At 43.9% G+C, this 27,618-nt stretch overlaps 1 protein-coding gene across 6 annotated transcripts in view; it reads left to right on the top strand.

Annotated features, from left to right (window-relative positions):
• Positions 1 to 27,618, top strand: part of LOC137424701 (calcium/calmodulin-dependent protein kinase type II subunit alpha) — a 314,922-nt gene that overhangs the window by 12,983 nt on the left and 274,321 nt on the right. For all 6 annotated transcript variants that reach the window (XM_078775810.1, XM_068112436.2, XM_068112435.2 and 3 more), the window contains exon 3: positions 26,152 to 26,211. In XM_078775810.1, the coding sequence (XP_078631936.1) occupies positions 26,152 to 26,211 (60 nt within the window). The remainder of the gene's footprint in view (positions 1 to 26,151; positions 26,212 to 27,618) is intronic.

Below are 27,618 nucleotides of genomic sequence, written 5' to 3'. Positions count from 1 at the left end.
CATGGCTTGGTTTTTGCTGTGATATGCATTGTCAGCTGTGAGACCTTATATACACAGGTGTGTGACTTTCCAAATCATGTCCAATCAATTGAATCTACCACAGGTGGACTCCAATCAAGGTGTAGGAACATCTCAAAGATGATCAAGAGAAATGGGAGGCACCTGAGCTAAATTTCAAGTGTCATAGCAAAGGGTATGAATACTTATGTCAATGTGATATTTCAGTTTTTTCTTTTTAATAAATCTGCAAAACTTCCTAAAATCCTGTTTTCTCTTTGTCATTATGGGGTATTGAGTGTAGATTGATGAGGGAAAAATGAATTTAAACGATTTCAGCATGAGGCTGCAACATAACAAAATGTGAAAAAGTGAAGGGGTCTGAATACTTTCTGCATGCACTGTATATATATGTAGTGTGTTCAAAAAGTATCCGACCTTTATTTTTCGTGCATAAAAAAAAGAAGCTAGGGAGGCGTTGATTGGTGCACGTATGTAGGCGATCCTAATGCACACGCGTGAATTTTTTCCCACCTGCAGAAGCTGTCATTCGACGGCAGACCGCCGATGAGTGAGGACATGTAAGCGAGCGCCGTCGGATTTTCGTTTTTGACAAAATGACGGAAAAACTTGAACAACGTTACTGCATCAAATTTTGTGTTTCATCAAACTTGCATCAAAACTGCAACTTGGTTTCTGGGTCGAACGCATAAACCCAGGACTCATCGCCAGTGATCACTGTGTTGAGGAAGCTGGGATCGCTGTTCACAGTCTCCAGCATGTCCTGTGCGATCTCCAAACGGAGTTGCTTCTGCTCAATCGTTAGCAGCTTTGGTACGAACTTCGCTGAGATTCTCCTGAAGCCCAAATCCTCCTTCATAATGGAATGAAGGGTGTTGAATCTTGCGGATCGTTTCCACTTGGGAATCGCCAAGCTTTACACAAAATTTGATGCAGTAGCGTTGTTCAAGTTTTTCCGTCATTTTGTCAAAAACGAAAATCCGACGGCGCTCGCTTACATGTCCTCACTCATCGGCGGTCTGCCGTCGAATGACAGCTTCTGCAGGTGGGAAAAAATTCACGCGTGCGCATTAGGATCCCCTACATACGTGCACCAATCAACGCCTCCCTAGCTTCTTTTTTTTTACGCACGAAAAATAAAGGTCGGATACTTTTTGAACACAGTTACACACAGAACAGAACACAGAACACAGTATATATAGATATATCTCCTCGGGCAATGATGGCATTGCCTTTCTATGGCTGGTACACACTGGTAAGTGTGTGGTTTAGACGGGGGGTCGCCACTCCTCTCCGTCAAACCAGTTATCTGGTACTCATTTTTCCAACCTCGGAAGGATGACAGGCTGAGTAAACCCCACCTGGCGTTTATTCAACGGGATTCAAACTCAGGACCTTAGGATCCCAAGCCCGCCGCCATAACCTCTAGGTCTCGGCCAACACCAGGTGATTGATTGATATATATATATATAATATAGATATAGATACAGTATATAGATATATAGATATATATATGTATGTATATATATATACATATAATATATAGATGTATGTATATATATATAATATATATATATAATATATATTATATATATATATATATATATATATATATATATATATATATATATATATATATATATATATATATATATATATATATTATTTATTTATTTATTTATTATAACAGGAATTAAATTACTGCGTGGGGCTCTTGTGAAAAATTTGGACTCAACCCGGGACTTGAACCAGGGACCTCCATCACTTACGCGGTGACAGCCCACTGCACTATTGAGCCAACAGAATCTCCTCAGAAATTTTCCACACTTAACACTGCGAGCTTTATAATGGCCGATGTCTTAGGTGCCTGCTAGGCAGACCCCGGATGTGAGCGTAAGTATATATGTGTATGTACGTGTATGCAAGTATATGTAGAAGTGCACTGGAGATTAACTCATCTACAATTTTTAATAAACAGGAATTAAATTCCTACATGGGGCTATTGTGAAAAATTCTGACTCAACCCGGGACTCGAAGCAGCGACCTCCATCACTTACGCAGTGACAGCCCACTGCGCTATACATACATATGATGATGAAGATGTCGAATCTCCTCGGGCAATGAAGGCATTGCCTAGCAGGCACGTATGGGTCGATCCGGTAGACAGCACGAAGGAGGATCAGCACGGAGAAAGATCAGCACGAAGAACGACCAGCACAGAGGAAGATCAGCACGAAGGATGACCAGCACGGAGGATGATCAGCTTGAAGGACGACCAGTCCCGCTCCAGATAACCCAACCGGCCACAGTTGTAGCACCTCACCTGGTAAGGTGCGTGCCTCTCAAATTCCAAATTATCCCCCCTGTAGATCCGAGTTGGGGTATTTGGTTGTGGTCTACCGCTTGCCATCGCCGGAGCCGCCTGCCATGGTCCGGACCCCGCTAATCGCTGGTCCACTAGCCTCCAGACCAAGTCCTCCAGGTCCGGGACCCTTTCAGGGGCGGACCCCCCCCAGGGACCCGCTACTGTGTATGGGCCCTACCTGCCTCACCGCTACCGTGTGGCGCTCGCCCCCACCCCGGGCCAGGGGTCTCGCCGCTTCCCAATGGGCTGCAGCATCAGCCACCTGTCTCAGGGTCTGCGGCCACCACATGGCAAGCTGTTGCCGAAGCTCAGGGTCCCGAAAGGCCTGTATAAAGTGGTCCAGTGCCAAGCTTTCTTGGGAGGACACTGCCATGTCCACATCCGCTATCCCCACCGCGCGGCGAATGTCGTAAACCAATTCCCCAATAGTCTCTTGGGGTTTTCGTTTTCGAACCGCAAGCTGAGCTTTAACAAGCTCGCTCTGTTGTTCCACACCAAACCGATTTATTAGGGCCAAACTAAGGACTGACAGGGAGATAGCACCCGGGGGTAGGGCAGTCAAGACCTCAGCCGCTGCGCCACACAGTGCTGCTACAAGGTGCATCCCACCTTTGTCCGGTCCGCAACCGTTACCTCTACACACATGGTCGAACTGGGGCAGATACGCCCGCAAATCGCTCTTGCTGTCGTACGGTGCGAGCGACACCGTTCATGTACCGGGAGTCTGAATAACACACGCCCTTTGGGCCCCCACGGTGCACACCTCATGGGGGTCTCGCATCCCCTATCCGTCCCACTGACCACTACTCCGGTCGGCGTCGATGCCTGAGTCGTCTGATTACACCTTGCACCCCATTTCGTATTCGCACATACCGGTGCGCACATTCCTTTCACACACTCCTTTCCATTTGTACCCCTCACACTGGGCCCTCCAAGAACTCCCGGGTCTATCCTTACTCCCAAGCTCGTCGAACACCCAAACGCACCATACACATTTCCGAAATCATCGCCACTTACCTCAGGACTTACCTTCTCCCGGCTCTCTTCAAGAACCTGTAACCTTTTTATTTGATTAGGAAGTACCTCATCACGCTGTGAGCACCACCCTTGCATACATTCCATCAATTCCTCCCGCATTTCGTTCCATGTGTCTCCTTGTCTCTTCTTAATTTCACTAATTTCACTTTCCACCTCCTCCATTTTTTTTCTTTAACTTCCGTCCCGATGCGCTCCCGAGATCTCCCCCTCTAACGTTATCTTGGTCATCTCCATTTGCGTTTTAATTTCCCGTTCCTTTGTTCCCATCGTCTCTATTATGTCATCTACCCTCTTCGTCAACTCTTCATGTACTGTTTTACATTCGTTTTTTGTTTCCACAACTTCCTTTTTTAATTCCTTTCGAGGCGCCTTTAGCCCGCCTATGATATCGGTATTCCTACTTACTTGTTCCCTTAATTATTGTTGTCCCATCGTCAGTTTCTCTACCTCTCGCATCAGTCCTTCTATTCCCCTCATCCCCCCCCCCCCCCCCCCCCCCCCCCAGTCTGGCTGCGCTCTCCTTCAACTCTCACTAGACGCGTATCTCACACCGCTTCACCTCGTCACGCACCACCGCGACCTCCTCGCTCATCTTACAATCAATCTCTTCTCCCATCCTTTTCATTTGACAGCTTGATTCTTTACTAATTTTATCCATCCGATCACCCATTTTGTTAATTTGCACCTCCATGTATGTGCCGAATTGTGTTATAAACAAGTCTATATCGAACCGAGCCTGCACCGCAGGTTCAACCAATGCCGCCGGCCCCGGGTGGGGAGCGAAGCCATTATCCCTACCCCCTTCTGCGCCCTCATTAACTCCATGGTCCATCTGTACGTTTAGGTCCTGGGCCATTAATTCATTCTCATGTTCCTCGTTTACACCTTCTACACCCACCGGAACCTGCCTGTCTTGGCCCACCATCGTCCAAATGTAATAAAATGTATTTTATTTTATTTTAATTTTTTTAAATACAATTTTCACCACACTTGTAATTTTGAGGTACGTGGAACGTATCCCAGGTCCGAATCCCACGCCTGACACCAATTTTGTTGCGGATCCCGTGTCTGTTGACGTACTGAGGGGAGTTAAGACCCTGTTTCCCTACAGACACCGGGTTCACGGGCCGTCGACCGCGACAAAGCAGGTGTCCGGCGGGTTGCGGAGCAACTCCAATCGCCAATCCCCCAACCACGGGCCGAAGTGTTATCGACCGTGATCCGAATACCTTTGAGACTACGTGACCGGGAAGACCGGAGATTGAACCCCTCGCGATCCCACACCTAGTTCAATCAGGCGCGCAGAGCGAATCACACGATGTGGGTTGCATTTTTGCACTACGTTATCTACGGACCTAATCGAGCAGCCTAATTCGGTTCGAACGATGCTGGGTCAATGGGGAAAAAGACGCACACGAGCAGGTCGAGAGGAAATAAAATGTACACGTCTTTATTCACAAAAAGCACGGTAAAAGGACAAGAAGCAGGCTTATCATAAGTCCTTACCTAACTATTCCCAACACAGGCGCCTGGCACACTCGCACACCGGGGATAAATCACACCAGTTAGACTCGTACCGGGAGGATGCTGATTCAGTTGAGGGCAGTTCCTGTGCATAGCGTATGGGTCGATCTGGTAGACAGCACGAAGGAGGATCAGCATGGAGAAAGATCAGCACGAATAACGACCAGCATGGATAAAGATCAGCACGGAGGTCGAACAGCACGAATAATGACCAGCTCGAAGAACGACCAGCACGGAGGAATATCAGCTCGAGAACGACCAACACGGCCTTTTATGGGGGAAATGCCCTTCTGGAAGGTTCCATGGATGCCTACTGGCCGCTGCCGGTCACTTGCTGTCATTCAACCACACCTCCTTCTGGAAGGTTCCACGTGGACCGTTCTTGCCCACCTACGAACCAACGTCTTCTTCAACAACACGAGAAGTTGGGATCCTGCCTAACTCAACGCATATATTCTTTAATTACTACACAATGGATAGGGAGCTAATGTTTACATTTAATAAGAAATAACTGACTAATGCAGGCTACATGTTGTCATGTAATTAACTAGAGGGGGTTTATTTTATTGCTCAACCGTAACAATACCCTTTAGATCTTTAGACCCATTAAGACCATTAAAGATCCTTTGGACCACTTTGACCCTTTAGACCTTGACGCCCCTTAGACTGCTTTGATCCTTTAAATCTGTCGACCTGTTCGACCGCTTTTGACGCACAACACACAAACATCCATGGAGCCTTCCTGCAATATACTGTTATGTCGGTGGGGCAAAGCAATATCTAGAGTCAGGTAGATCTGAATAGGTAACATGCTTCGTCTGTCGCGGTAGGGAATCAACCCTGTAATAAGTTCTGTGTGTAGGCGGTTTGTCGGTTAAGGAGTATACCTGTGAACATACCAGGATGTTCGTGTGCTAGGTAGTGATAGGGATTAAAGATAACAGCCTTGTGTGTCACACCTGGTAATCAAACCTTTGTCCCTTATGGCAATGCATACCCATATAAACACTTAGATAGGCCCTGTAGTGCACACAGTAATTAAATTCCCTTCCCTGACAAGGACTTCGGAAGAAAACGGGCAGGGGGGCAGTTCGGGGCACCGCCGCATGGGCCACAGCCAGCTACACCTCCAGCTGGCCTGGAACGACCTCATGGCAAGGCCGGGGGCCACGCGCGGGAGGATGGTTGGCTGGGCATGGAGGGGGTCGAGCAGAACCGGTGCGGGAAGCACTCGACCAATCAGAGGGTGCGCCGAGACTGACGTCACAGGCCAGGCCATAAAAGGGGGCGCTGGAGGACATTCGCGCTTGGCTCTGGGCGCGCTGATGAGATATTCAGCAGCTCTCTTGGGTTTTCATAGCGTGCAGTCGCAATTGCTCTCCATTGGCCCTCTCTCCCCTTTTTGCCGTTCTTCTTCGTTCTTCGCTCTGAGTTCGTGCTCGTGTTGGAGATCGCGTTCTTCGTGGTGCTTGGAGCGGTGCTCGGTGCTTGTGCTTGGAGCGGTGCTCGGTGTGTGGTGCAGGAGCGAGGCTCGGCGCTGTGAACGGGCGGGACCTCGTGTGCGAACGGCAAGGGCGTTGGCTCGGGCCTAGCGAAGCGTGCGATGCGGACGGAGGATTTCTCCGCACCGGAGTTCAGATCCGTGTTACACTGCAACTGACGGACAGATAAGACCGCACACCACATCACCATTACACGACGTTTCTTTTGTTCATTCATTCCTGTGTCCTGTTGTTGCGTCTGGTGTGTGGGATCCCAATATAGGCCCATTATTTTATTACTGTCGCGTTCCTTGTTATCGGGTTCGTTAATAAATCATTCTTTTTGTACATTCTAATTCGGTGTCGAGTTCATTAATTTCCCTGCAGGATCGACGCTGCCGTCGGTTCGCTGAAGGTAAGCGCTTTTACCACAGCTTCCACTTCCCTTCTTCTTCCCGCGCTACATAAGCAAAATCCGTGTTTGAGCGTCGCCTCCAGTAGATCCGTTCTGGTCCATCCGCGGTCCCTGGTCTTAACCGGAAGGGTCCGCGTGACAATACAGACTATACTTTTTCCAGCAACTAATGTGCAATCTCCACCCACCTGGAGGCTGTGTTCTCTACAAGGTGGAATGAAATTTGCATATTGGGTCACCAAATTGGTTCACCAATCAAAAGCTGGAAGCATGTTGTTTATTTTGATTTTGCAAGTATTGTGCTATTCACAACATCCTTCTTATATGTTTGTCTATCTACAAAGGTTATGGACTGATTCGGATGAAACTTGGTGGTTGGGCGTGTGACAATGCTGAATTGATTAGATTTTGGTGAAAATCCGGATTTTTGGCGATTGGAGGACAGGATTAGAAGGCTACAATATGCATTATATCACAATTGCCAACATTGAGAGAAAAATGCAGTGGGATGAAAAGGTGTGAAGGAGCGAAGCGATGGAAGGGGGGGAGGGAGGGAGTTTGGGAAGGGGGGGAGGGGGTGTCCACCCTCCCTGGTCACAACATGAAAATCAACCAAAAACTTCAATGAGACATATTATTTTGTGAAAGCGGTATTTTTCGCTATTGTTGAGCAGTAAAATCGGTGGGCTATTCAAGAATAACAAGTATATGGTTTTGTAGTGTATGGTTTTGTAGTATATGGTTTATATATCTTGTAGTATATGGTTTTGGAGTACGCAATTGTGTTATTATGTCGTATGAAAAATATTAATTCCCTAATTCAAAAAAATTCTTAATTTTTTACTTTATTTCGTTATTACTGCCAAGGATGTGGAGGAAGTTCTGGGTTCTCATAATGAGCAACTGACTGATGAAGAGCTGCAGGAGCTGGAGAGGCACTTGGCATTAGAGGCTAAAGAGACAGCAGAAGAGGCTCCACCTTACATCGTCCTCACCACCTGTGTGTTGAAAGAGGCTCTTGGAAAAATGAATGAAACTCTGAGCCCATTAGAGCAGAATGATAACTAGGAAACGATCAGTGCTACTAGAACCTATGTTTAAAATTATGGAAGCTCCTGCTACCAACAGATTCTCACTAGAAAAAAGGAGAGACAACTCACTATTGATGCTGTTGCTTCTTTCACGAAGAGACCAAATAAGGAACCTCAGCCACTGCCAAGGCCATCTCAGGAACAAGAACCTGATGATCCAGCTCCTGCTGCTGGGGGATCCAGCCAACAGCAACCTCTTCCCACCAACCCACCAGTGCCACAGGACAGTGCATCGGAATATATCCAAAGAGTGGAAGCTCCTGGTGTTTACGAAGCTAGCTCATTTTACTTCTGCCTGTTTGTTTGTGAACAGGATATCTCAAATAGTTGTGGACGGATTCGTACACAATTTGGTGGAGAGGTTGGGTATGTCACAAGGACGAAATGATTAGATTTTGATGAAGATCCATGTCCGGATATGGATCCAAGAATTTTTAAGTGATTCTTCACCATTGAGAGATAGGGCAAAAAACGATATATAGCATAATATCTCAAAAACTTATGCACTAATTCAGATGAAACTCAGTGGACAGGTTGTGTGTGTGACAAGGACGAATCATTTCTTGGTTAAAATGACAGGGGCATTGAAAAGGCCCCTTTATATAAGGGTATGTGCCATGTGGCAAAGTATAGAAAAGAAGTGACATTTTAAAAGTCTTGTGTGCATGCTGGACTACCCTTGTGTTCTGAGGAGGAACCAAGTAATGCTCTAGGGAAAGTTCATACAAAGGGGGCACCCTACATCTGGCAAATAAAATACATTTACTTCTTCATGCAGGTGTATGAATCAAATTGGCGAGATTGCAAATTGAAAATTGCAAATTGGCGAGAACCAAGATTGCAAATTGGCGAGACACAGCATGCAAACGAGATTTTTTTTGAATGTCCCTTATTTTCTATTGTTCGACATTTTCTACAAGCTATGGAATGTCCCTTCTTTTCTATACTTTGCCACATGGCACATACCATATAAAGGGGCTTTTTCTATGCCCCTGGCATTTTACCCAAGAATGTCCCTTCTTTTCTATAGTTTGCCACATGGTACATCTACTATATAAAAGAGCCATTGGTCTGGCGGTGTGTGCTTTCAAAAAAATATATATGGCTGAACAGATCTTCCTCAAACTTTTAGAGGTTCATCAGTGAGTGCCTGGGATTGTTTTAGGCAAAAATAAAAAACATTTTTGAAAAAAAAGTTGGTTTTTTGGATTTTAAAAAATCATCGCTCTCTGTAGTGCCTAAGTGTTTTGATTAATGACAGTTATATACAAGTTCACATTCGCATAAATACATACAAAACAATCACCAGACATTTGAACACAAATAATAAAACAATTCCGGAAGCGGTCAAAGTTGGGGGTAAGGCTTCTTCTTCTTCCTGAACGTCATAATACCTAACTAAAAAACGTGTTGAGTGGCATGTTCACCAGCATATATTTAACGAAAAGGTAAAATTATTATTACCCTCACCTGAGAAGAGGGTATTGCATTTGAGTCCGTTTGTTTGTTTGTTTGTTTGTCTGCACAGAATAAATATGATTTTCTCTGCAATCTTTGGTCCGATTGACAGGAAATATTCACCATAGGTGCAACTCCACGTGTATAATTTTTTAAATTATAATTATGACGTCATAGATCACGTGGTTTGGCCGCCATCTTGGAAAAACCAAAAAACTTTGCGCCTCTATATCTCCGAAAGCGTTGAATATAAATAAATGAGACATGGCTCATTGTAAAGAACTCTCCATGGGGAATTAAAATATGTTAATGATGATGTCATAGGTGCTTCCATTATGACGTCATAATTCGACAAGTACAAAACTTCATCCGATTAAGATGAAATTTCTTGAGCATAATCTAGGAATAAATTAGTTTAGAAAAAAAATAACGATGACGTCATTGGTCACGTGGTTCGGCCGCCATATTTGTTTCAACACAAAAGCCTTAAAAACCACTGAAAATACAACCTGGCGAGGGTTTGCAATCTCTGATTGCTCTTTCTTGTTTGACATTTGTGACATGGATTCTGATTTGGATGTAATTGCTTTTCCATTATATTTGCCCTCATTTGAAATATGTTAATGTTTCTTTTTCGCTTGAGCAACGCCGGCTACTCCAGCTATAAACGCTTCTATACTTTACTCAGGGTACAAATACAAATACAACTTTGTCTGGGGGTAACATAGGCTATGTGGCTGCGGCCTCATTCGGGGGGTTTGGGGGACCTGGAGAGGGGCGTAAATTTTCTATGTAAGTGTACCGTGCAGCGTCACCTAGTGATAGTGGCAGAGGGTATTACAATTTCCTTTTTTACCTTTGCAACACTGAGGTTATGAAGCACTCCTTGCACGAGAAAATTTTTCCTCCTTCCCTCCCTCCCCCCCTCCCCAAAACGGAGGGGCCTTTCAAAGCCACCCCCCCCCCTTCCCAAAAATGTATATGTAGTATATCTATCCCCTCCCTCTCCCCTCTCCTTTCCACTCCCCCCACTCCCTTCCTCACCCTTCCCTCTACTGCTTCCTCCCCCCCACCCCTCCCCCAACCCCCGGCAATGCCGGGTACTCCCTGCTAGTCCTTTATATAGTTTAAGCAACTGTTGAGAGGAGAAGATTCTTCGACATCTGAACAGGACTCCTAGTTTATTTGAGGCAAACTCAGCTATTTTTGTAATGTGTGGATTCCAGGATAAATTTGATGTTAGGGTAATACCTAGTGGGTTTATTGAATCACATGGTATAATTGTGGAGCTTTGAAAGGAGATTGGAGAGTTGAGAGGAGTTTTAGAGAGAGATGGGAAGAAATTGAGTTTTAGAAGCATTAAACTTAACCTGTTTACATTTGCCCCACTGAGAAATCTTGCCTAAATCCAAATTTAAAGAGGTGGCTGTGATCAAAGGAGATGTAGGTCGAGTGAGGGGAGACGTGACAGATGGGAAAACATGGAGGAATGTAATGTTGAGTCATAAGCATACGAGTGCATTTGGTTTTTTGTAGAAGAAAGAAAGTCATTGATAAAAAGAAGGAAGAGTATTTGAGACAGGATGGAACCTTGGGAGACACTGCTGTTGATATTTCGTTTTGATAAAGGAATGCTTCGCCTCATGAATAACATGTTTGCAATGATTTCTGGCAGATATGAAAGCTGAATGCGAGTTGGAGGAAGAAGAGTTTTTCCATGTCTGATACGCCACATCCCTTGCACGAATGGCTACAGAGCAGGAATTATTGAATCAAGATTTGGTAGGAGAGATAGTTGGTATTTAAGAAAGGACCCAAATCTGAGGAATTGGGGAACTATAGACCTGTTATTTTGACTTCAGTTTTTGGGAAGGAGTTGGAGACGTTACATAAGGACGAGGTGAGGAACCATTTAAATAAATACAAACTAATTAAAGGCAGTCAACACGGATTTACGAAAGGGAGTTCATGTTTAACAAATTAATTGGAGTTCGATGAAGCAGTTTCTGATTGAGTGGATGAGGGAAGGGCAGTGGATGCGGTATATGTAAACTTTGAGAAGGCATTTGATAAGGTACCAAATAGAAGGTTGTTAGCTAAGGTGAGGGCGAGCGAAGTAGCTAGTCGGGTAGCTAACTGTATTGGAAACTGGCATAGTGATTAGGATGCAAGGATTGGCTGTAACTTCAGTAGCCAAGGCCTGAATGCATGCCTCTAATCAATGCCACTACATTTTTTCTCCTCGTAATGAAATAAAAATATGATAGATCACGTCAAAAGGAGCATGTCTATTAAATACGTACACTTTTAATGTCAGTATGTCTATTAATTATGTACTAATTATGTATTGAAACATAATGAATACGTGGAAGTGGAAAGTGAGTATGTCTATTAATTATGTACTAATTATGTATTGAAATATAATGAATACGTGGAAGTGGAAAGTGAGTATGTCTATTAATTATGTACTAATTATGTATTGAAACATAATGAATACGTGGAAGTGGAAAGTGAGTATGTCTATTAATTATGTATTGAAACATAATGAATACGTGGAAGTGGAAAGTGAGTATGTCTATTAATTATGTATTGAAACATAATGAATACGTGGAAGTGGAAAGTGAGTATGTCTATTAATTATGTACTAATTATGTATTGAAACATAATGAATACGTGGAAGTGGAAAGTGAGTACGTCTATTAATTATGTACTAATTATGTATTGAAACATAATGAATACGTGGAAGTGGAAAGTGAGTATGTCTATTAATTATGTATTGAAACATAATGAATACGTGGAAGTGGAAAGTGAGTATGTCTATTAATTATGTACTAATTATGTATTGAAACATAATGAATACGTGGAAGTGGAAAGTGAGTATGTCTATTAATTATGTACTAATTATGTATTGAAACATAATGAATACGTGGAAGTGGAAAGTGAGTATGTCTATTAATTATGTACTAATTATGTATTGAAATGTATTAATTACATATAATTACCTATTGTAACATTGATTATATCTGTTATTAGTTAGTAACACACAAGCACACAGACATACACAAAACTCCATGAAACAAGTCCTGGCAAGGGTCTGCAATGTCTAATTGCTCTTTCCTGTTTACCGATGCAACTGAATCCAGATAAGGGAGTAATCAATATTTGCGTGGGGGACCGGATACCAAGCATTGGAGAGCCCCACAGTAGATAAGTGATTTGGTCTGACGGAGTGAATGATTCAAGAACTTGGAACGGATTGCACATGTTTCCAGATGAATGTGTACCCTTCCAACAAGTACAACCAAGATCACATTTTGGGAATGAGGTCGCTGGTAAGGTTAAATGTGAACAGATTCATCTCGCTGAAAAGAAGACTCCATTCTGCTTCCACAGATTGACGGTTAGGATTTCTTTGCCCTTGAGTTACAGTATCACCATGAGTGCTACAAAGAGCACACAATATTTCTTAGCAAGCCTGCCAAGTGATTGACACCAATCCAGACAGGATACATGGATGCATACCAAAATACACAATCAGAGTATACCTCCTTCGTAAAAAGGGGATTCTTACATTAACCAGCCTTGACAAGCTCTTCATACAAACAATTAAATAAGTGGAAGGCATCGATGCACCATATCAGACAGAGAACGTGGAGAAAAGGCGACCAGTACAGACAACCAGCCAACCGTCAATTGAGCGATATCGTTTATTCTGAAACTTTCTGCAGAAGATCTGACAGGTGATCTGGTGATAACTCCATATCTGCTGAAAAGTCCACTGATGAGGCTGATTGTGATAAACAGGCAAATAAACCAGCAGCTCCAACACAGCACATACCTGACATACGAGGTATACTCGCATACTCGCATACTCGCATACAGCACATACTCGTAAATGACCATCAGCACTGTAAAATGCTGCTCTTGTCATGAATTCGCTGAATAGTTGTAACCAACCACAAAGACAACCTTGGCCTCCAACTGCATCACACTTGTCAATAGATAAAGCCAAGGATGTGGTTAGTGGGTCTGATGACATTTCACCCTTTGTCAGCATGACAGATGAGTGTCATCACAAGGTTTGTCAATTTCACAAGACATAATGTACTTGTCCAAGAAAGGTAAAACACCGATGCCCCAGCATACTGCTGTGGCCAGCCTAGAGACATTTCCAAATTTATTGTTTTAAAATTTCGTGGCTATGTGCCAATGGTCATAGTGGCTATGTGCCATTATTTAAAATTTCGTGGCTATGTGCCATTATTTCACTGGTTAGGGAAATAATGTTTTACATTCAGTTTTTTTATTTTTTTTATTCAGTATTACAAATTCCATTTGGAATGTCTAATTCCATTTCATTTGGAAATTCCATTTTCAAATTTTACAAATTCCATTTGGAAATTCCATAAAGCCATTTACATTATCAGAAATACAACCCTGGTGTTGGGCTAGCGGCTAGGGTGCCGGCTTAGGATCCTATGATCCTGGGTTCGAATCCCGGTCGATCGCTGAATTAACGCCAGGGGGGTTGACTCAGCCTGTCATCCTTCCAAGGTCGGCTAATTGAGTACCAGTTCACTGGTAATTCCCTGTTTGTCGTTAAAGGCGGCAAAAAGGGTTGGCGTCAGGAAGGGCATCCGGCCGTAAAACATTGCTTCAAAAAGGGGACCGAAAAACAACAACAACCACGGTTCCCAAAAAAGGCCAACCCCCGCTTGCGGGGAAAAATGGCCTCTAAAGGAGGTTATTCAGTATACTGCATAAGTGGATAGTTTTGTGAGGTTTTTTGTGTAAATCAAGCCCCAACAGCACATTAAAAGACACAAAAAATGTTTAGTAGTGGCAGCTGTCCGTGGGGTGAACTTGGAATTCACCGTGGAATTGGTGAACCACAAAATAAAAATACTTGAAAAATGTCCCTCTGGCTCCAAATCGCAAAAATGCCTGTGTACCAAAATATTCACTTGTACAGTATTGTAACATGGAATTTGATCACCTTTTAAATACAATTTTTTTTAACAACTTTCAGGCTCTACATTCCCAACTTAAAAAGACTTAACAATATTGAATTTGCATTCAAGCCTATTACGTTTCTTACACTTTATCAAATGAAATATTTTCATATTCAACCGATTTTTGAGAAAAACGAAGTATTTTTGTCATAATAAATTAATTTGGTTGAATTTTGGTCAGGTTATATCGTAAATAAAGTTTTCAATAAAGTTTCAGTTTTCTATGGGTTTTCATGAAGCTTTATAAAAGCCAGAGAGACAAAGATGCTTTATAAAAGTATTTTCTTTTGTACACAAAGTCATGGTTTGTGGAAGAGCTAGTACTAGTACACTGAACAGATCAGGATGTAACAGGCCAAAAGGATCAGCAGAGAGAGGAGGGAAATGCCAACAACAGAGGTGAAGGTCAAGACGGGGGAGACAGACAAATGATGGGTGTGGGGAATAATGGGGTGCAGTAGAGAATGCATCGGGTGGACAAGATGGACACAGAAGGGAACTCTCAGGAGGGAAAACTGGAAATTTGAATGAGGTGAGGTTGGGGTGGGAGGAGAGTTAAAGAGGGTAGAAAATATCGTGGTTTTGGATTGGGGGCAATCTGAGATATTGGTGAACAGCTGTCTTGAAAATCTGGAGGGAAGAATGAGATTTAAGAGAATGTAACACATGGTTCCACATGTTCCACATGCAAACACATGCATGGTTCCACATGCAGGAAAAGATATGAATAAAGGAGTGTTGGTGAGCTGTGATCCTGGATTTAGGTAGTTTAACCAGAAGGGGAATTATGGTGGACCGTGTGATCCCTGCAGACACCTAGGGGTTCCGAAGGTTGGGGGGGGGGGGCAGAGCATGGAAAGATCAGAGGGTGCAAGACCAGAAAGGGGGTGGTTCAAGCCAGAGACATCACTGACCTCTCTGCAATGGCGAAGTGATAGGCCCGTGGAGTCAACTTGATCATAGGGGATTCCCATAATCTTAAAGGCCTTGGTTTCCATGGCTTGAAGCTCAGCAAGATATGAGGCAGGGGGGCCAGCCCAGAGGTGATAGCAGTACTCCATCAAGCTGCAAATAAAGGTCTTGTAGGTGGATAGGAGTTCAGGTATACCAAGGAAGGACTTTGTACGATAGAGGATACCCTGAAGGCTGGCTTTGGAGGCCAATTTTTGTCCATAGAGATGACAATTGGCACAAAGATGCTTTATAACAGTCCCTCTAGGGATGTATTGAAAATATTTGAATTTAGTCATTTTGGGGTTTATTCAGTGGTCAAAATTCGAAATCGGTCACAAAATTATGGTTTTGGCTCACCATGCATCTGTATGGCAACAATCTAGATAATATTTGCCAAATTGTGCCTTACCTCAACCTTTTTTGTATGGAGAGCAAGGCTCGCGGAGGAGCTAGAACACAGAATGGACCAAGACATATCAGAATGGAAAGAAAAGAACAGTGGAAAGGGGGTGGTGGAGGATGGAGAACACGACAACAGCAGGGTAGAAGGGAAAAATAGGACACTTGGTGGAAGAAAGGATATGGGGAAAATGAGAGCAAAAGGAGAAGGAAGAGGACCCAGAATGCCTAGTATTTAGACTCGGACTTTGACTTGGACAGCTTGGACTCAGACTTGGACTCAACTTCGACATTGATCTGTGCATAAGAGAGAACAGGGTCCTGGAGAAAAATTTCCAGGCTGAGTTAACATCATGGGCAGTAGATATGGGAGATGAGTCCTGAAGAGAAATGGCTGCTCGCAGTCCCTGCCAATCTGCTTGAGTGAAGTGACAGACTCGACGGCATTGAGGCAGCTCTCTGAGAAGAGCCAGAGATATGTTGACTTTCACAAGCATATGATCAGATGAACCAATTGGAGCAGAGGAAGAGCAGGAGACATTTGCCGGAAAGTTAGTCATCATCAAGTGGAGAAGGGAGGATTTGCCATTGGGAGAAATCCGGGTTGGACAGATTACAGATTGGATCAAACACACAGAGTCAAAGAAGACCTTTGCTGCAATGTCATGGATAGTTCTTGCTGAGCCAATGCTCAGATTAATGTTACATATGAATTATAACTTTCATACATCATTAATTCAATTCCAAAGTGTGTATAAGCCAAATTTTACGAAGACCTTTTGTGGTCCTTAATTCAAAATAATTCAAAATCTCAATTACAGTGGAAAAATAATTCATTAGAAACGTTTTCTTTGTTTATGTTTTGCTTTCTGAAGAAGGACGAAAAGGAGAGGGTGAACTTGCACTCTTTGGCTGTATAGATTTTTAACTGAACAACTTTTTGTAAAACATTTTCGCATTCGACATGTGCTTCTCAGTCTGAGTGGGGAATTCAAATGGAATGCAGTTGTTCCGTCTCGACAAGCCGTGGTGGAATGCCAGATATATTCTTTAAACAAGTCAAAAAAAAAAATCTACAGTACAATACAAATATTCCCGATATCAAATTGTATATGGATATTATATAGGCTGTTCCATATAAGACCAAACAGCATATTAAACTGGAGAGTTCATGGAACACCTTACTCCATGCAGTGTTAAGTATATAATTCAATTGAAATAAAACAATGATTCTAAAGGTCATATAAAAACAATTCCAGAAGTCTGTTTATGCAGTCTTATACACCACCTTCGAATTAACATGTCCATGTACTGCAAAACTGGAGGTTTTTGGAAGCAATAAGAAAGTGATTTGTGTCCTACTGTATTCAAGTATAAAATTAAATTGAAATCAATAAAATAAAGATTGTAAAGGTTATAGAAAAGAAAATTGGTAAGTTTAGCATCGTTGATGCAGCATCGTTTACACTACCTTATTTAACACGTTACATTAGTTATTCATGCCTGTTTGTGTCTTTTATGACTTCTTAAAAAACTGGAATGAATTTAAATTTTGTTTGATTGCCAGACAGGCAGACAGAGTAAAATTAATATCTCGCTCTTCTCTATGCATGGATGATCAAGACAAATTCAGAGCTAATGTATTGCTAAACTACAGATTCATTTTCAGATTCATGCTCCAATTCGTGTTCAAAATATAACATTCATTTGAAATTAACTTGTTCCTCGGTGGACGGACAGATGGACAGACAGAAGTGATTCAGTTGTTAACCCCACTTTTCACTTTGTGTGTGTGGGGTAATAACTATCGTTGATAGATTTGTTTCAATAAAACTTAACGATAACGTTAATCGATAATCGACGATAACGTCGATTTAAACGATAGACTTTATCATTTCATTTTGTTTCTCATTCCTACTTGTAATTCTGACCATTTGCAATGTAAATCAACGTCCGACAGGATGGTTTACAGATAGCACACTTCCCATTGAGCTGTCCAGTCTGGGTTTGATTTCCCGACTTCACTAGAAACTTTCAGATTGTTGCTTCACAGACAGGGCATTGCATCACAAAGTATGCTATCCTTCAGATGGACGCGAAACTGCAATTCCCTTTTGCAAGCATTAACTGGTGAACCTTAACTACTAAAAGTGTATCGAGCCCCCCTAGGGCAAACTCTTGTTGAATGGATTTGTGTTGAGGAGGGGAAATGCAGGGTGTTTCAAAAAGATTGATACAACTTTGACTTCCTGGCATTTCTTTGTTTTTGACCTATACCGTTTCCTTTTCAGGGTTTTGTGGTGTTATCGTGGTAGTTGTTCCCTGGGATTTCTAGCTCAGTAGCTCAACTATGCCAATGACAGTGGAGCAGAAGACACAAGTGGTGGCTCTGTGGTATAAGACTAAATCAACAACCACAACAATATTTTCTGGGGGCAGAACCACCTGAGAAGATCACTGAGAGGTACCTGAAAGGGCCTAAGGTCACATGCTTCTGCACCTTCAATGCCAGATGGGGAATGCTAGGGCCTTACTGGTTTGAGAATGACAACAGCAGGATGGTCACGGATCAACAGCAAGCGCTACCTGGCTGTGCTCCTGAGTTCCATAATTATCTAGCCAGAAAGGTCACCCCAAACCAGCTCAGCATGACCTGGTTTATGCAGGATGGTGCACCCCCATATACCAACACAGCATACACCATCGCTTTCCTGCAGCCGCTCTTCAGAAACTGCCTCGTTGCCCTGGGTACTGCTCTATCTACGTCAACCGCTCTGCCACACTGGATGATCTGAAGCAAGAGGTGTCAGACTGCATCCAGGCAGTGCCACATGTGACCTACAGGAAATTTGGACAGAACTTTGGAGTCAGGATCAATGCCTGTCTGAACCGCAGAGGGACACACATCGAGAACGTCAATTACAAGGATTTTGTGTAAATGCCAATTTCAGACCTTGGCTTCTCACTAACTCTAGCAGTGAATTACTGCAATGGCAATCAGTGGTTGAAAATACCATGTCATAAGCTTTCAATAAATAAATGTTTGGCTCACGTTCCTGAGGTTTCTGTTTCTTTGTAAATAAACGTTTAAAGTTGTATCACCCTTTTTGAAACACCCTGTAATTATAGAGGTTAAAATGAGCAGCTCTGTGGAGATCTTGTGACTTCCAGTGTTTTTAGATGGAGCTTTCGACCCAGAAAAAAGATAAACCGATTTGAAGGTTTTCAAACCCAGTGATCAAAACTTTTAGCTCCACGTATGGGCAGGTGAGGGGAGTATGACAAAAACCCTCGTAATGGCGTTAGAGTTATACCTAAATCCTTCGAATCTCAGCTTTAAATATATATATACTGTATATTAAAGAGACAGGGAGAGAGTGGGGGTCAAAGATTTCTCTCTTTGTAAGTTTGACCTCGTTGTTTTTCCATGAACCAACCATGGCTAATTGGATGGAAATCAGTGGGTAATGAGGTATTCTTTTGTTTTTAGGTGTTTCTTTTAGGTATTTTACATTGTTTTAGGTATCTTTGGCTATATCTGAAAAGCTCAAATATATTTTTGAAATTTTGATTTCTATGGGCTCAATTTAAGTAGTTAAATATCCCACAGTGTGTTTCGCAAAGAAGAGGTGAGTTGTAGCCTCCACCCTGAATAAATTGCAAGTTCCTGCTCATATCAGCTCCAGTAGAACATCTGGCTTGGTCAGCCAATTAATGAAAGGCTTGGGCCAACTTGACATGCTTATATGAGCTGTGGCCTACCCTACAAGAAGGTAGAAGTCATTGGGACCATTGAAGAAGTAGTCATACTTGTAGTAGTCTCCTGATATCAACCATTCGTTCTGCAGCATCAAAACACTTTGAAACCTCTGATTTAATTTTTTAACGAATTGTTTTTCTTGTTTTCTTACTACTGGACTCACTACCATCACTTATTGAGCATTTTGACTCATCTTTATAAAGTATTGAATCACGCTTCAAACAACATTAAAATGGTGTAATACAACTGTTCAGCAGCTACATACACCTCTACATCTATGCGATACAAAGTACTTCACTGTGGCCCGCTGGCAAAAGATGTAATCGGGAATGTCACAACGTTAAAAGGATATATGATCCCTATTGTATCAGCGATGTTACAACAAACAACGTTAATCAAATCCACGTTAAGTAAGTAATTACTGCATGCAGGGTTCAAAATAATCTAAGGGAGGCGCAAAGCGCCCTTCCCTTTATATGGGATCGTTTATCTGTATGCAGCTTTAACATGGGGACTGAAAATTCGTTTCTCGGTTTCTACTGGACGAAATTAGCTGCAAATTTCAGAAGTAAATGTTTTGTATGTTGAGGTAATATGTTCCAAATTTCAGCATGCATACGAGATATTTTTTTGAATGTCCCTTCTTTTCTATACTTTGCCACATGGCACATACCATATATAAAGGGTTTCCCAAGAATATATACATATATTGTTGTGGATGCTGGGTTCGGCGACATACTAAGGGGGGGTGGGGGGGGGGGGGTAATGCCCCATTCCTCCTCGAACTCCGGTTCCACTGAGGCCGCCGACCGCGAGCGACTAAACTCGTGGTTGACGGATTGCTAAGCAATTCTGATCGCCAACCTCCCAGCCACGCGCCGAAGAGTTTGCTGGTCAATTAATCCCAAATACCTTCAAGACACGCGACCGAAGAAACCGGGGATCGAACCCTTGCTTTCACACACCTTATTGCGTGCCGAGCGGATTTGCACGGTGTGGAAAGCGGCGTTACCTGACGTGATTTACGGACCTGATTCAAGCCAAATTCAGTCTCGGATGATGCTAGGCCAATGGAGAAAAGACATATCCGAACAGGTTTGAAAGTAACACAAAATGTACAGCCTTTTCTTTAGAAGGCACAGAGCAACAGAGACGAAGGTTCTATCTCATCAATCCTTACCTAATAATAAACCCCACAGGCGCCTTCACACTCTCACACACACACACAGGGAATAACACACTGGTTATTATCGTACCGATGTACGTGCTGGGATTGACTCGGAGGCAGCCACGTGGTGTGCGCAGCGCGCAGTTCGATCCTCGATCTGGATGTGCAGCCTGGATGAGGTCAGGTCCGAAGGACGAACCGCCAGCAAGAGTAAGAACGTCGGGGCAAGAAGAGTGTCGTTGAAGCACAATGCAAGAGGGTCCGGGCAAGAGGCTGGAAATGCGATCGGCGGGGGTTTTTTATTAGACCCGAAAAGCTTCTGGAATGTTCCTCGGCGACTGGCTTTGGAGGCCAGCTTGGAAATGTGGTTTTCCCAGGAAAGATCATTGCAGATAGTGAGACCCAAAAGCTTGAGTGACAGAACTTCTTGGAGAGGATTGTTGAGAAAGTAGATAGGAGGGTTGTCCAGTTGGTCTTTTCGGAGAGACATAGTAAGAGTGTGAGATTTGTCAGGATTGAAAGACATGTTCCACTTGTTTGACCAGTCTGTGATTTTGTCCAGGTCTGCAGAGGGTGAGGGGGCTGCAGACTGCCGATCTGAGGAATGAGGAATGGAGCGGCAGAGAGTCCTTGTGCGTTATACTTCTCCCTCCCCCCCCCCCCCCCCCCCCCCCTTCACATGCCTCCTCCCCCCGGGCCCTCTCCCTTCCACACATCTCCTTGCTCTCGGATGTTGTGTGTGTGTGCTTCCCCTTTTCTCCCCATCTTGTCTTCCGCTCCCTCTTTTTGTGTATTTTGTTTGTCTGGTCGATTTGTTTGTGAAGTTAATGTTAGCTCTTTCACGAGCCTCGATTCAGTATACAAAAAAAAAGAAAAAAAAAAGAGTGGAGTCATCAGCAATGCAATACATACAGTACAATGATGGACAATGAAGTACAATAATAATAATAATAATGCATTTATTTTATATAGCGCTTTTCAGGAAGCCCAAAGACGCTTTGACAGAGTGCAAAACATAATGCATAGCAAAACATAAAAACAATTGCAAAAAAAGAAGAATCAATAGGGAAATATTCAAAGCACAAAGGAGGGAGAAGGAGAGGAGATAGTCAGGGGTTAGATGCTGTGGGTTAAATGTTGAATGCAGTGTTGAACAGGTGGGTCTTGAGTGATGTTTTGAATGTGGTGAGTGAGGAGGAGTCTCTGATGGTGTGAGGTAGCGAGTTCCAGAGGGTGGGAGCAGCGATGCAGAAGGCCCTGTCCCCCCAGGATCTAAATTTGGTCCGGATGGGGGGGGGGTCAGGAGGTTGGTACCAGCAGAGCGGAGGTTGCGGGTGGGAGTGTGTCTGGAGAGGAGGTCAGCCAGGTAGGATGGGGCCAGGTTATGGAGGGCTTTGTAGGTCAAGAGGAGGATTTTGTACTGGATTCTCTGGGAGATGGGGAGCCAGTGAAGCTTGTAAAGGACGGGGGTGATGTGGTCACGGGTCCGGGAATGGGTGAGTAGACGGGCAGCGGAGTTCTGAATGTATTGGAGTTTATTGGTGATTGTTGAGGGTGAACCATAAAGGAGGCTATTGCAGTAGTCCAGACGGGAAGTGATGAAGGCGTGGATGAGGGTTTCTGCAGCCACGGAGGAGAGGGATGGACGGAGACGGGCGATGTTTTTCAGGTGAAAGAAGGCTGTCTTTGTGATCTGTTTAGTGTATTTGTCGAAGGAGAGGGTTTGGTCAAAGATGATGCCAAGATTCCGGATGTGAGGGGAGGTGGATACTGGGAAACCGTCGATGTTGAGGGCAAAGCTATGGGTGGACTTGGTGAGCGTTTTTGGGCCAATGATGATTATTTCAGATTTATCACAGTTAAGTTTGAGGAAGTTGATTTGAAGCCAGGATTTTATTTCAGTGATGCAGTTTGTCAGGATAGAGTGGGTGGCGGTGGAGATGGACTTGGTGGAGATGAAAAGCTGGATGTCATCGGCGAAGCAGTGGAATTGGAGACCATGACGGCGGATTAAGTGACCGAGGGGGGACAGGTAAAGGATGAAGAGGAGGGGGCCAATAACTGAACCTTGGGGGACACCTTGGGGGAGGGGAGCAGTGGGGGATTTGCAGTTATTGATGGAGATGAACTGACGTCTGTCAGAGAGGTATGATTTAATCCAAGAGAGGGCAGTGCCGGTAATGTTAAAGGTGGTTTCAAGTCAGGTGAGGAGGATGGTGTGATCGATGGTGTCAAAGGCGGCGCTGAGGTCGAGGAGGATGAGAATGTTGAGGTTGCCAGCATCAGAGGAGAGGAGAAGGTCGTTGGTGATTTTGAGGAGAGCAGTTTCAGTACTGTGGTTGGAGCGGAATCCGGATTGGAATGTTTCATACAGGTTATTGGCAGAGAGGTGATGTTTGAGTTGAGTGGCTACAGCACGTTCCAAAACCTTTGACAGAAAGGGTAGGTTGGAGATGGGTCTGAAGTTATTTAGGGTGTCAGGGTTTAGTCCAGGTTTTTTCAGAATGGGGGTAACAGCAGCAATTTTGAGGGATGGTGGGACGATGCCTGTAGACAGGGAGGAGTTTATTGTTGCAATGATAAGTGGAGAGAGAGCAGGAAGGGAGGCCTTGACAAAGCTGGAGGGGATGGGGTCAAGAGTGCAGGTGGCAGTTTTCATTCCGATGAGGAGTTCAGAGAGGTCAGTAGGGGAGACTGGGGAGAATTGAGACAGGGGATGGCAGGATAAGGGGGGGCAGGTGGTTTGAGGGGGAGCGGGTGCGGCGGTGGTCAAGCTGTTGTAGATGTTTTCAATTTTGCGTTGGAAGAATGAAAGGAAGGAGATGCAGTTGTCTATTGTGAATGACTGGGTGGTGGTGTTCAGGGGGCTGAGGAGTTTGTTTATTGTAGAGAAGAGTGCTTTTGGGTTTCCGGAGCCAGAGTGGATAATTTGAGAGTAGTAGGCGGAGCGGGCATGGGAGAGGGCATCTTTATAGTGTTGTATGTGGTCCTTGTAGGCCTGGGAGTGAACTGTGAGACCTGTTTTATTGCGGAGTCTTTCAAGTTGGCGAGCACGAGTTTTCATCAGGCGGAGTTCAGGGGTAAACCAGGGAGCAGAATGGGTGAAAGAAACTGTTTTGGTTTTTATAGGTGCAAGTTGGTCAAGGCAGGAGGAGAGAGTGTGGTTGTAGTAGTCAGTGAGGTCAGAAGGGGTGTGGAGGTCAACGAAGGGAGAAGTGGACATTTTTTCAGAGAGGATCGATGAGAATGAGATAGGTGAAAGAGCTTTTAGCTTATGGAAGTTGATAGTGCAATAATGCCTTGGTGCTGGCGTGGGGATGTTGATGGTCAGAGTGATGGCTAGGTGGTCAGAGAGAGTGAGGTCAGAGCCAGAGAGATGGTGCAAAATTAGTCCAGTAGAGCAGACAAGGTCCAAAATGTGACCACGGTTATGGGTAGGAAAGTTGACATGTTGAGTGAGGTTAAAGCAGGTGAGTAAATCAGTGAAGTCAGTGGTTAGCATGGAGTCAGTGGAGTCCATGTGGATATTGAAATCACCAAGGAGGAGGATTGAGGGGGAGAGGGAACATAGCTGGGTCAGAAAGTAGGAGAAGTCAGACAGGAATGATGGGTGTGGTTTGGGAGGGCGGTAGACAACAGCCATGACTGACTGTGTGTGACCAGAGAGTTTAAAAGCCAGGTGTTCAAATGATGGAGCAGATGAGATGGAGATGAGGTTGGTCTTGATGTCTTGTCGGTGAAAAACGGCAATTCCACCACCTCGGCCCTCCGAGCGTGGTTTATTGATGTAAGAATATCCATTGGGTGTGGTGAGGTTGAGCGTGTAGTAGTCCAGTGGTTGTTGCCAGGTCTCAGTGAGACAGAGAAAGTCCAGTTTATTTTCCAGGATGTAGTCGTTCAGGATGAGGCATTTGTTGTTGAGGGACCGGGTATTGAACAGGGTGAGCTTGATGTTGTTTTGTACGGCGGGTATGAATCCAGGTGATTTGGCCAGGGTTCGCAGACAGGAGGTGCGATTTTGTGCGTTGTTGTGACCAGGTGTGTTGGGACGATGAGTGGGAGTGCGCTGAGCCGACCAGAGGATGGGGATGGAGTGACCTGATTGTAAATAAACAAACTTACGACCGGAGCCACGGTGAATGTACCTGGGTCGACGCAGGAGTCCATTCGATTTGATTGCAGAGATGCATGATGGGGTGGAGCGGGTTTTAAGCAGGAGAAGCCTTGCGGCGGAGTACCGCAGAGCCATGCCAGCAGGAGCGAAGGGACGAGCACGAGGCCAAGGGTGAGGAGGCGAAACAATCGTCACAACCCACGGGAGTGGGCCCGAGGAAACAGCGAAGGAGCCGAGCAGGTGAAGCCAGGAGCAGAGCCGGGACCATGCAGAGGGCAGACAGGAGCGAAGAGACGAGCACGAGGCCAAGGTTGAGGAGGCAAAGCGGCAAATGCAGCGGCAAACGACCGCCGCCGCTAATCAAGATCACGGCGGCAAACCGCCACCACCGCCGCTGCAAACAATGGGCACAACCCACGAGAGTGATCCCGAGGAAACAGCGAAGGAGCCGAGCAGGTGAAGCCAGGAGCAGCAGAGCAGAGCCGGGACCGTGCAGAGGGCAGACTCAATGGCCAAAAATCCGCCACGACCACCAGGAAAGCAAGATACGGACAATGGTCCAGTCAGAGAAGCGGCGAGCAAGTGACGCCAGCATCCTCTCACGACCGGACCGGAAAAATCCATCATTATACAATGATGGATATAAATGGGCATACAGTACAATTATGTAAATCCAAGCATTTTACAAGTCGATGTGAAGTACAAATGATCAATGTACAACATCATTGTGAAGTACAACATCATTTGCTGCATTTTAAATCCAGGTGTTCATAATGAAATTTAAAAATGCAACAAAAAATTTTTTGATGCTTTTTGTAAGAATTGTTCTTACAAATCATATGACTCTCTTTGAATCGAAGTGGTGTCAAATGTGCAGAAATCTCTTGTGGATAGTGTGAGAAACATGGATGTGACATCAACCACTTCTGATATATTGTGTGCAATTTACTCAGGGAGTTGAACATGCTTTACTTCACACCAATCATGAGACTATTCGGGTTAAATAAGTTATTTGCAGGTGAATCCTTTGTGGAGTACACTCAATATTGTGAGGCAACTCTTCGGGAAAGTCCTCGACTTAGGATTTTCATAAAATAATCACTTTCAGTAAGTATATGGCTGGTTTCAGGAATGAGAAAGGTTGAGAGCTAATTGCATCCCCTGATAGGCTCTGTTTGCTTGAATGCAGTTTAATCGCACTACGTGAAGTATTGTGACTTTAAAATGAACTTGATGTTGTGTCAGGAAAATGCACTATAATCTTTTTTTGGCAAAGAGTCATTGGCAAAACACAGGTTGTTATTTTAGTGATTTCACATTGAACTGAGTTTTTGCCTTCCAATCTACCTTGCAGATCACCAGAAGCTGGATCGTGAGGCTCGAATCTGTCGTTTATTGAAGCACACAAATATTGGTAAGGGACTGCACCATTGTTTCAGTGCTGTTTATGATTTTGGTAGTGAGTTTGTTGGGCAGAAGGTTATGGGTTTGCTCAACTTTCTGATCTTCTGTATTGTCATCTCGTGAATACCTATTCAAACCCTGACCCTGCTGGAAAGGAAAATGTACTGTAGTTGCTAATTCCAGCACAAAACTAGCGGTTTGCATAAGTGGGACAAGATATTAAAAACAAAATAAAAAATGTGTTGTGTTATTCGCCGTAAAAGATCACAGTGTGCTGATCTTTCGGGCTTCACCATTCGTCAGAGGGACATATTGCTCTAGTGGAGGGTAAAGCCTGAAAATTTTCAAATATCAAACGTTTTACGAGCATTTTTCCTTTTTTTCAGGGCGTTAGTCGAACGATAGCATTCCTCCATACGGAATGCGTCAGTTTCATGGAAATCTAAACATTCCATATTTTTCTTGACATTTTCAATCCGTGTCTTTTTATGACGTTGTCTCAGCTCTCTTCCTTCTATCTTGAGCTGAATTGCTTTCTTGACAGTTTCATCTTCTGACTTTGGTTGCACACGACTAGACCAACCAAGTCTTTTCTTCCTAAGTTGTTCTTCACGAGTCTTGATTTTTACGACATAGCCCATAGGGCAAAGCCGTCTAGAACAGTGTTTGTCCGTCCGTATGTCCGTATGTATGTCCCCTCAAATGTATACCAATCAGAGCTGAGGATCTAGTCACATGACAAGGTGATGTGATTACGTCTGATGTCATTACGGCGTACGGTGGCTGACTCCTCACACCGCCATTTGATTCTAATTTTGTTTAGGCCGAACATATCGTCGAACCTGTCATATATCACAATCGCCATGCTCTACCTTTACATTCTTCATTCAGTGTGAAATACAAACAAACCGATTGTTAAAATGACCATGAAATATTGAAAGCATCTGCGTTACGATTCTTCCAACAATACGGTACGTATCGGCCTTAGGCTTCATGCCTCACCTTCGGACTGCTTCGGACAAATTAAGCTGAGATTTCTTAATACAGCAGTGTATTGTTTCAGTAGTATCGTTTTCGTAATAATAATAATAATAATAATAATAATAATAATAATAATAATAATATAGTAAATATGACCATAACACTTTAATCCCAATGTCGTGAATAGGAAGTTAATGGATTGAAGCGGTGTATGGTTCATGAATCAATGATAAGCGGTGTATGGTTTATGATCAATGATGAGCGGTGTTCGGCACTAAAATTAATAACCGCGGAAGTAAGGAATTTGCCTCGGTTTTTAACTTCACCGAGTTCATCACATACTGAACCCTCCGGCGTCCGTCGTCTGTCGTCATCGTCCATTAACGTTTCGACGTTAACACTCCAGCATCCACAAATATCAACCGATTCTGATCAA

The sequence above is a fragment of the Myxine glutinosa genome, chromosome 4 (assembly GCF_964187855.1).
Source record: "Myxine glutinosa chromosome 4, kmMyxGlut1.1, whole genome shotgun sequence".
NCBI classification, from domain to species: domain Eukaryota; kingdom Metazoa; phylum Chordata; class Myxini; order Myxiniformes; family Myxinidae; genus Myxine; species Myxine glutinosa.
Note: the sequence above shows the minus strand (reverse complement) of the source record. Positions and strands in the feature narration are given on the sequence as shown.